Source organism: Cydia fagiglandana, chromosome 15 (assembly GCF_963556715.1).
Source record: "Cydia fagiglandana chromosome 15, ilCydFagi1.1, whole genome shotgun sequence".
Lineage (NCBI taxonomy): Eukaryota > Metazoa > Arthropoda > Insecta > Lepidoptera > Tortricidae > Cydia > Cydia fagiglandana.
Genome location: NC_085946.1, coordinates 5,723,861 through 5,735,232, shown reverse-complemented (window position 1 = coordinate 5,735,232; position 11,372 = coordinate 5,723,861). Strand labels below are relative to the sequence as shown.

Here is an 11,372-nt window from a genome sequence, read left to right as displayed (position 1 = left end):
CTGAAGGGCCTACCGTCAACATCAAAAAATGTTATCTGCCTCTCTGTCGCTCCAATACACAAGAGTGATTGAGACAGATAACGATTTTCAATTGTTCGATGTTGGCGGTAAGCCCTCAGCACCCGTAAAAACGAGGTTACGTCCCGATTCCATCGCTGATGAAGGGATGTGTACTTTGACACTTCTGTGCATGTGTGGCGCGAAGTGCACTAGCCTAGAAAAGTATTCCTAGCGCAAGAAAGAACTCGCGTTACAGATGACGGTAATAGCGCGTTACTGCTGCTTTGCTGGTGCAGCTACAGAATAATTAATAGTATGTACTAGGTACAGAAGGTTCACTCTCTAACAATACGCGTCTGTTACGACAGATATATTATGATCGCAAGGTTGCGCAAGCGCGAGCAGTTGTCCGTTCCATAACAGTGCGTGGCAACTACTACTGCTTGACACCAAAACTGGTGTGGACCGCGTGTACTTGTAGCGACGCGACGAAATCGAGGAGTGAGCCACGCCTGGGGCAGCTTAGCGCGAATTTAATATACGCTGTAGCAGTAACAAACTGTTGCGGTTGTAATCTGAATATCTCCTTTAGCCGAACCACGATAAGTATAATAATTCATGGAGTTACGTAGGTTTCTACGTAACTCCCTCTGGACCGAGCTAACTTTTCATGGCATTTATAATATAATGACAAAGCATGGAACATGGTTACCTCGAATATCGGTCAAAGGACCAGCAGCAATCAGGTTAGTTAGTTCCTAGCGTACCTTCAGCTAAATGCGACAAGTCATATACCTACGGCAATCTATTTACCTGGCCCTGGCCCTAATTTACGGGCAGCGGTAGGGGCGTAATATACATAATTACATTCATTGCGGCGATCTGGGGTAGAATTTTGAGTACCTAACATGCTGCTGGGAGCATAGATGTAATGTAATTATTCCTCGAAGTAACCCATACTGATACGTAAGTGTGAATACCTCCACTATGTAAGCGCTGGGAAGTCCTAGTCTGGAAGTGGGTCACGAGATACTTGATGAAGGGGATGGCGCGAACGTCTTGTGTTTACAAGTTTCGTAATAATGAATGAATGAATGAAAATCTTTATTTCAGGCAACTAGTGGCCCATACATAAATACCTTAAAACTAGCATACATATTATAAAAATATACTTAAAACTAAACACTACAAAACACATTATGGCTGCGATGCATTACGCAACCCCGCAGTGTCAGGGAGCCGGCCGCGGAACCGCCGAAACTTGACACCCTTCGGCCAAAATTCCTCCTTGGTGAAGGTAATGAAAATTTTGATTTAAGTACTAATTATGATTTACTTTTTTTTTTCTTTTTTTTTTTTTACTTTCCTAAATATTAAACCTCACTGTTTATACTAACGTCCAGACGAATCGTCAATGATTATTTTGTAACTCTGCAAACACTGGACGCTCGGAGTAAATATCTATGGAGTAGAGACGCGCACTAATTTCTATCTGAAAAATTCTGTCGTTTTTGGCGCGGGGGACGAGGTAACGCACACAAATAATGTTAACACTAATGGATTTTTAGCATACGTCGCTACACACGCACACGACAAAATTATCAAACACTAGCAAAAACTATATTCACACAAGTACAAGAACAAACACAGACAACCCTGTCCGTGAACGAGATGACGTCAGTTCTAAGTAAACCTAGATAGTGCGAGGGACGCGTCGATAATATTGTCGATAAAATTGACATTGAATTTTAATTTCTGCTTTTATCAATTATAATAATAATACAATATCAAGTCTTTGTACCAGCATTTTACTAACTTTCAATTTTTGTATTGTTTAGATGTTATTTCTAATAGTTAGGGAGGCGAGGTAGCTAAATGGCGTAATTCAACGGCGCCGTCGAGACCTATCAAAATCGAAAGATAAAATAATTTCGAAAAGAAAAGCTCGTATGGCAAAAACCATTTTAGCGGTGGGTTTGGCGTGTACGGTTTTTCAAAAATGTTAAAAAAAAACAGTTGCTTGGGCATTCTCGAGCGCGCCAGATATTCATACTACGTATGCCCCGACTCCCGAGTGCCTCTGATAACAACGGTATACTAATCTGCCGGTTTGCGTGGTGGGGGTAGGCATATAAAGTAGTCAAAAATGCAAAAAAAAAAAATTTACTCGAGCGCGTCAGATTTTCGGAAGGGGTGTTAAGTAGGCCCCAAGGAAGCTTCCTTTAAAAAAACTGACGATTTCGGCGTGACGATAAGTTACGATGAATTTTTGAAAATGCAAAAAAAAAAGTTTTTTTGAAATACTCGAGCGCGTCAGATTTTCATAGGGGAGGTTTATCTCGGTATCCTGAAAGCATATTTTTTTAATCTGACAAAAATGTTGGTGGGTTCTCTTAATCTGACCGAAAAAGGTTTTTTGGTTTCTTTTTTTTCCTTTCTTTCTCCTTGATAAAACGGGGAATTTAAGAATGACAATAAAGCAATAGATACAACCAACGTAAATGTAGATGAAATGTAGTACGAAGTGTATTATTTATTGTATAAAAAAATGAAATGATATAAAAATTGGATTATAATTGTACATTCGAGAAATATACCATCGGGTCTTTTCTCTCTCTTCAATCGGCGTCATACTGAGGGCACATAGGTCTACGTTAGGGGACCATAAACATATATATATATATATATATATATATATATATATATATATATATATATATATATATATATATATATATATATATATTAGGGTGTACCGAAAATTAATTCCCTTCTACCGCTTCTTTCCCCACCATCAATGTTGCGAAATAAAGGAAAAATACTGGTAGGACGGCATATTTCCGCGAAGCGCTCAGTCTGTATTACATGTTTATGGCAAATTCCTTTTTTTTTGCTTCAATTCTTCACTTCGTTTTGCTTACGGTACGTCCAAAAAACAATTTGAGGATCAACAGGCTATTGAATAATATACATACATGAAACTGTACATGTTAATAATACTTTTGTATACAGATACGCGTAACTTTTTCCGAGTCCACGAAAATTGTCGAGAAGCTGTAGAAAAAAAAAATTTTTGAGATATAATAAAAGTCACATAATTTAATCATCGTTATTTCATATCAATTTTTTTTAACACCTGTTTTCGAGATATACTCAAAAAACCGGGAGTTTGAGTTTTTATGATGCTTCAAGTCAAAAAGTTTTAACTTTGGACAAAAATGTAAAGAGACCTTTTTTGTGTAAAATAAAATTACCTTTTTTGTTTATTTAAACTTTTTTTGTTGTAAAATGTATCGTTCGCGACTTATATGCCGCAACGCGTTCTTAGGAAGACGAAATGGCTCCTCCACACTTCCGGTCATGCGGAAACTATTTTTTATCTTTTATCTTATCTTTATCATTCTTCAAGATAAAAAATAAAAAAATCGCGCTCGAGAATGCCGGATTAACGTATTTTTTTTACAAGTTCGCGACCCTATAACTCGGCGGCGTCAAGGACTTATCGTCAGATTAGTTAAATTTAGTCTTTAAACACTAAAATCAACCCCCAATATCTTAATCTGACGCGCTCGAGTATTTCAGACTATCCATTTTTTTTTACTAATCTGATCGTCTATCCTAGGCGCGCGTCACTACATATAGAGCTAAATACTTTACAAGGTTGTTCTATTAGGTCTAAGGTATCTCTCATATCTTAAACTGCCACGCTCGAGTATTGCCGAAAATTCCCCTATTCGCCTCCCTAACCATAATAGTTTCTCAATTTGTTTAGGGCCAATCTTGCAAGCTGATATAGAATGATTTTTTTATTATCAGTTCATTAGTTAATATTTTACATGTTGGTTTACTTCTGAAAGCAATGCAATATACTATCGAGCATGCAGATCTGCATGATGACAGAGATGGAACGCGGCCATAGGATGTCATTTAAGGGATATTGAGTAGGGGATAATTAGTATATACCTATATCGGCGGTAGATCGTAAAATCGGGCATATCGAGATATTCCTAGGCATATCATGAAACGCCGCCATTTAATAATCTGCCTTTTGCATTTTTTGCCATTGCTAGTGCTGCATTCTATGTGGCATTTGGAGCAGAATGCGTAGATACTAGGTAGGTACTAAAATCATACGCTACCCAAACACGTACTATAAGTAGGATGTCAAGCCATTTCAATGGTTATCATTTGCTAAAATTTAGGACATCCTACTTATTCGATATGCCTAAATGTTGAGGTTTGAACGGTATGGCTGGTGGTCACTAGTCAGATCATGACATGCCGGCGTTTCATGATCTGCTTAGGAATATCACACCTTGAAGTTAGCACGATATGGCTGGTGGTCACTAGGCAGATCATCATCTGCCTAGGAATATCACACCTTGAGGTTTGTACGATATGGCTGGTGTTCGCTAGTCATCATGACCATCTGTATATTATTCATTAATATGTTTATATCGATTTTACCGACATTGGTTTTTATGGTGTCCCATCACTAATATTGGTACGGTGATACCAGAGTAATAAATTAAAAGTGCCTATTTATGGAAAGTGACAGCCGTAAATACCTTAAATTAATAATATATTTGACATGTTAAATAAAAATATATAGCTGGTCAAGCAAATCTTGTCAGTAAAAAAGGCGCGAAATTCTAATTTTCTATAGGACGATATTCCTTCCCGCCTACATTTCTCAAATTTGCCGCCTTTTTCTACTGACAAGATCTGCTTGACCAGCTATATGTAGAAACTAAAGGAAAAATTAATTTTCAAAAAATAGTCTATCGGTAATTTTACGTTATTTAGGGGTTGTGCACAAATCACGCGAGATGTTTTCGACTACTTTTTGATCCCCCGTCCCCCTTTTCTTTATTCTTATAGATCTATTAATTTGATTAAATAGATTAGGTTGATATGAAACTAAGGTGTTATATAAAAATAATGTGTTACATAAATTATATAACAAAAAGCATAGCAAATAGGGCATATTACTGCAATGTTCTGCCACCAGAGTGTAGCACTAAGCTAGCTAGTAAATTTTCTCTTTTCTCTTTATCGCTCAAATATGCAATAGTGATAGAGAGGTTAGATAACGAAATTTAAATTTTCTTGTTCCGCGGCGGACCCCCAGATTGTGATGGATTGTGGTAGTCGCGCCCCCTACGCAGAGTTTCGCATAATATTTCCTATTAGAAATTCTACTCGTACCTAATTAATATTTAGAAAGTCTTCTTTAGAATTACCCTAAATTAGATCTAATATCATATCACTGGTATCACTGTCAGATTGACAATGTTTTTTAGTTATTTGCAAAATTAATGCACTATTTGATAATAAAATATTTAGATGTAATAGTACTTAAATATGATAAGAAACGTGTTCTTTTTGTAGACTAGACGTTTCCGATCTCATTTTGCATGAGAAAACGCTGCAATTCGGCATTTTCGGCTCCTATCATTCCGCTTAGACTGACGTTTGCTGAATGGCGTATGACGTGTGGCAACTAGTTTTATATAACCTCCTTGACCGGCGGCCGCGATCTTTTTGCAGAGGGGAACGCCTGTTAATGGCCGCTCCATAGATATTTACTCCGAGACTGGACGTGATAAATTTAAACTTGGGTTAAGATCTAGACCATGGAGACCATCATTCGATGCCAACAAGCGTTGGCAGTTACTTTAAAAAGCTCGTATCTCGTTACTTGTGTGTTTGTTTTACATTGCGGGCCGAATTATTTCGTATGGTTAATTTTAACATTGTACGGGTCCATATTGGGTCGCATAACGATTGATTGTCCTAATGTAATGTTACGCATAAAACTCATTTCGCATAATTGTTATTGTGCTGGAAATATTAACATTTCTGAAAAATTATAACACAAACCTAACCTAACCTTATTCTACACAACCTATGCAAAATATTTTGACAATTACTTTCTGTTTCAGCTGGAGAAAAAATATGCGAAAAGAGATTTATGCGTAACATTACATTATGACAATCAATTATTATGCGATGAAATAGGATCCCATTTAACTACTTACAAATTGAAGTTAAAAATCTTCAATGAAATAAAATAGGCAACTTACATTATATTACAGCTAAAATAGTACGCAATCTGTATTTTGATAATATGCAATCACATCCAAATAAGTACATCGATCAATTCGAAGCATGAAATTTCTTAATCCGAGCTAATTAACTCGTCTGAAAGATTAGATAAAGGCATCATATAAAATAAATGATTTCAATATTAAATAACACAGTTCTTCGATATAATGAAGGTGTTAACTGTATTGTTGACTTTGGCTATTGCTGCCTCATACGCAGAAGATTCTGCTACAGAAGTATCTGCTAGAGGTTACCATGGAAAGATTGGTATTCCTTTGGCTAGGAAGATCAAATTGGCTGAAGAACAAGGACAGTTAACTTTGGAAGGTCAAAGGATTGTGGGCGGTTCCATTGCTGACGTCAGTCAAGTTCCCTACCAAGTAAGTTTTGCATTATTATCTAACTGTTCCATGTCTCATGAGTCACTGACAGTGTCACTAATATCTAATATGTCAGTACGAGCAAGATTCATAGAAAGTAAGTTACGTTCACGCTAGCGTTTATTTCAGTACAAATCTGCCAATTGGTGGTATGATGTACGTCAGCTTTTGTTCTGAATTACTCGATCAGATCTCTAAATAACGTCTCGGCGAAAATTTATATAAACTACATCTATATAAGTACAAGTATACCGGGTGTGGCTTGTAACACGAGCAAATAATTAAAATATGGATTGTACTCCTCAAACGGTGACACTTTTGTTCAATAACTTAAGAAGTATTTAGACTTACTATTTTTTACACAAATTAAATATTATCTTCAATATACGTCATTATCAGTTATCATTGTGATCACCTTAATCGTAACAAAATTCGCAATGCATTGCGTCTTAGAATCAAACTTTAAAATGTATCTATTAAAAATCAAAAGTCAAAGTAAAGTAAGTAAGTAAGTTTAGTTATTTTTAAAAGTCGCTGATCAAATATTGGTCAGTATGACCTGAGTACAGCCTACTTACACTTTAATTTTTTTCTGGTATTACTAGCCACACCCGATATAAACTCGCTTGAAAGATGATAAAACAGTATCTCTTTGTAGTTGTTATAATGCAGATTTGTGAGAGAACAAATATTTCTCGTAGGTTGGTCTCGTCATCACAATCCTCTGGATTTTGACATCAGTCTGCGGTGGCAGCCTCATCTCCACTACCCGTGTGCTTACTGCTGCCCACTGCTACCACGATGGGTTCATCACTGCCAACTCCTTCCAAACAGTCCATGGGTCCAACTTGCTGTTCACCGGCGGAGTGCGGCTCACCACTACAGATGTTGAGGTCCACCCTAACTGGAATCCTCAAACGATTGCCAACGATATTGCCATCCTTCGCATACCTGCGGTCACCCTTTCTAGTAAGTTTTCATTAAAACTAATCGTTAAATATAGACGATCTTGATATCTATCTATATATCTATCTTCTATGCACCACTAATGCAAAGAGATTTAGACATCTAGTAGACTTTCTTAAGCCCTTTGTCTTTCTATTTTATCCTGGATTAAGTTCAGCCTAGCTATTATAAAAAAAAATGTGGTTGGATAATTAAAGATATACTCACAAGTAAGAAATATTTTAGTTCATAGGTTTCGTGACAGAAATTAACAGCTTGTGACAAGTTTAAGGTCTACCTAACTCTTGTAAATGTTTGGTATGTATTTATAAGGGCATTTCAAACCTCAATTAGCTATTTATCGTTTGTGTTTCATCATTATTTGTTAGAAAGGGATCAAACATAAATTAACTACTTGAGACTTGTATTTTTTTTTATGAATAAGGGGGTTATTTACTCGTAATATTTGGAAAATTTCAATTACAGATGTAATCCAGACAATCGCTCTGCCCTTCAATGATGCTTCAAATCTTTTTGTCGGAGCTAACGCGCTCGCTTCTGGATACGGCCTAACTTCCGACGGTATGTATTCCTATGTAATATAAGAACCAAAATATATCAGGTGAAATTTTTCATATTATGTATAATGAATGAAATCAATTTATATGGATTATCTTGCTATTATTGCTGACGAACACAATATAGATTCTTATAAATTGACATAAATGTAATTTAATTTTGTACTGTAATTATATGTTGTGAAATAAATAAATCTAATCTAATCTAATTTATCGTATCATAAAATGTGAAAATTCCAAAAAATATAAAATAGCAACATAACGAAGTCATAGTATGTTCAGTTCAGTATGGTCGGACCATAAAATGTGCCTCCTTTGCTCGCCACTGGGTAATTGTGTTCCAACAGCTTTTACATATGAAAACTAGCTTCACACAACTTCATTTAAGAGTTAATGATATTATACTTTATATCGGCACATATGTACCTAGGTATGTCATGTATATCAACATAAACATACCTGCGAAACTAAAATAATATTAAATTTTTAATAAAATTCCTTTGTTACTGAAAATGGCCGTAACCAATAACAATTGAAAACCGTAAATTGTATTTTCTAGGTGGAAGCATCAGCATCCTTCAACGTCTAAGTGCCGTGACTCTCTCCGTGATCTCCAACAGCGTATGTGATGAAGTCTACAGACCCTATATCACCGACACAAACATTTGCACCAGCGGCGCCGGCGGTCAAGGAACTTGCAGTGGCGACTCTGGTGGTCCTCTGGCTGTTAACATTAATGGCGTTCCTACACTGGTATACCTACTTTATTTACACTACCTACCTATTTACCTACCTCTCGCGTTTTGTACACATATTTAATTACACAAACTAGACCCGTTTGTGTAATTAAATCCGCGATATAATTTCATTATTTAAGAAGAATAAGAATAAGAAGAATAAGCTAAGGCTTAACTTCCGACGTTTCAGCTGAGTTGCACCAGCTGTGGTCACGGATAGGCTTAAAAAAAACAATGAAATTATATCGCAGTATACTTTATTTTACTTCAATTTCCATGTTGAATTTTTGATTTAATGTTTGAAAGGTGCCGAAATTAGGTGACTTTAAAATAATTTGCCGCTGTTCTGTAGTAAAACATATGGGTTTGTTTTGCTGGGTAAGAGATAGGTAAAGGTGACTCAAACTGCCTAGCACCCATGCCAATAAAAATATGATTCGAGCCATACCTATATACCTACTCCTGTGATGACCCACCTTGACAACGACCTTCGTAAATTGGATCCTCAATTACGTAGTATATTTTTGCTGGAGCGGAAATCGGTTCTGCGAGCAAAATGAGCCCACAGTATTATTTGAGTTGTATCGACTTCCTCCTATTCCTAGGTTTTATATATTTTATCTCTAATTCAATCTCGCAGCAAAACTGTTCCTTTTCTCAATAATTCAACATTTAGGTGCTGGCAGTACCTTCCTTTTTTGACGAAACATTTCTCTAAACAATAAACTGAAAGCTGGAAAGTTTCAAAGCGCAGTATTGATATCCTTTTCCATTCATAATAATTGTACAGAAACAACCTAAATCTCTATTGTACTTATGTAGGTTCTTTTTAATGATGGTTATATTTATGAAATTGAGAAATAAATAAAAAAAACATGTATAGCCAGTAACTGGCCGCCCTAACCTAAAAATGAATTCTATTCACCTATAAATAGAATTCATTTTAGTATAAGGTGGCCAGTTATTAAATTTAAAGCTAGCCAGTTACTGAAACCCCTTATACTTACTAATATGAATTCTGTTTATAGGTGAATAGAGTTCATTTTTAGTTTAGGGCGGCCAGTTACTAAATGTGGCCAGTTACTGGCGAATTTCCCTATGTCAAATTGTTTACATGACTTGTCTGACTGCCTGATTCGAACTTTAAGATACGTCAATTAATAGATCTAGAAACGATTAGGATTAGATGTGTCAAAAGTGATGTTTTTGTTTGAAGAAACGTAGTCCATATCGTTTCTATATCTATTAACTGACTATCTTAAAGTTTGAATCGGACCGTAAGTTCTTAATTATTAACTAACTATTTTTCAGATCGGTGTGACATCGTTCGGGTCGTCTCAAGGTTGCGCCATCGGTCTGCCTGCTGGCTACGCGAGAGTCACGTCCTATGTGTCTTGGATTTCTTCCGTGAATTAACTTTAATATCTAATGAATATAAAGGAAATTATGCTTTTTATTTATTTTAACTATTTCTCTGACTTATCCCTAAAAATAATTATGCAATCAAAAAATATATATGTTCCGTTATGCCATGGACGATTTACGTACCGAGTCATGTCAATGTACAGCTTGGCAAAAAAGAGTAGAAATTTAAAAGTGGCAACACTGTAGTGTTGTCCCGTTTTCTTATATCAATTGGTTTGAAAGGGACGACACTACAGTGCTGCCACTTTTTAATTTCTACCCTTTTTCCAAGCTGTACAATCAGTTTTTCAAGAATTTTATTTTGTGCAGCAACTCTGTCTCATCGTTTATTACCTAAATAATTGTAATATACTTAATTACAAAGCGCATTATAATTATTAATTAAGTAAATATAATTAATTATAACTAAGTACATATACATTTGAAACCAATGGGGAAACATGAAAATTACAAATGCTCCACTTCTCACTCGCCATTAGTGCAATATCTACCACTTATTTTGCTTACTGCGTATTTTCTTTTACGTCACTTACAAAAATAATCCTTATGACATCCAACATAAAACCGTTTATTTCAAAACCTGGCGACTAAGATAAGAGGTTTTGAAAAGAAAGAAGGATTGCTATTCAAACCCAGAAGGTCGTAATGACCGTGATTTTCAGTTAAAATGTGTCGTTTGTGTAATGATGGTAGAATATTAGGCAATTAAGCTCACGTGTACGTTCTGTCGCTGAGTGCACTGCGGTTACAGAGGGCCGACCGCGAACCACGTTCGACGTGTTGCCTCCCTGTCACACTTACGTACTAATTTACAAGTGCGACACGGGCAACACGTCGAACGTGGTTCGCGGTAGGCCCTCAGGTTTGAGTGCTTTTATGTGGCACTAGAGAAGTTATCAGTTCCTGGTTCAGAGGAAGTAACACATTAGTGACCGTGGTTGTTAGTCATGGAACGCAACGTCCTACTGGTTTCGAAATTTTGTCCTTCAAGCGACCATTACTATGATATACTCGTAAAATAATCCAATAAAACTCTTCCAAACAATAAATATATAAAATTAACAATTTTAGTCTTTACAAGAATTACTACTACTTAGCACCCCTGCATATAAAAATAAGTCCGTACCCCACATATGGGTCACTATTTATGATACGCCAAACACGCCTACACAAACTTTGATATGTTTATCGGTCCTTTT

At 36.2% G+C, this 11,372-nt stretch overlaps 1 protein-coding gene across 1 annotated transcript; it reads left to right on the top strand.

Annotated features, from left to right (window-relative positions):
• The first annotated feature begins 6,275 nt into the window (after positions 1 to 6,275).
• Positions 6,276 to 10,164, top strand: LOC134671572 (brachyurin-like). The gene is made up of 5 exons (XM_063529432.1): positions 6,276 to 6,488; positions 7,190 to 7,457; positions 7,920 to 8,015; positions 8,571 to 8,764; positions 10,060 to 10,164. The coding sequence occupies exons 1-5, from the start codon at positions 6,276 to 6,278 to the stop codon at positions 10,162 to 10,164; spliced, it is 876 nt and encodes a 291-aa protein (XP_063385502.1).
• Positions 10,165 to 11,372: the final 1,208 nt, after the last annotated feature.

Coding starts and splice junctions, on each gene's coding strand:
- LOC134671572 (XM_063529432.1), top strand. CDS start 6,276: ATGAAGGTGTTAACTGTATTGTTGACTTTGGCTATTGCTGCCTCATAC. Junction 6,489..7,189: donor TCAGTCAAGTTCCCTACCAA/GTAAGTTTTGCA, acceptor TATTTCTCGTAG/GTTGGTCTCGTCATCACAAT. Junction 8,765..10,059: donor TTAATGGCGTTCCTACACTG/GTATACCTACTT, acceptor ACTATTTTTCAG/ATCGGTGTGACATCGTTCGG.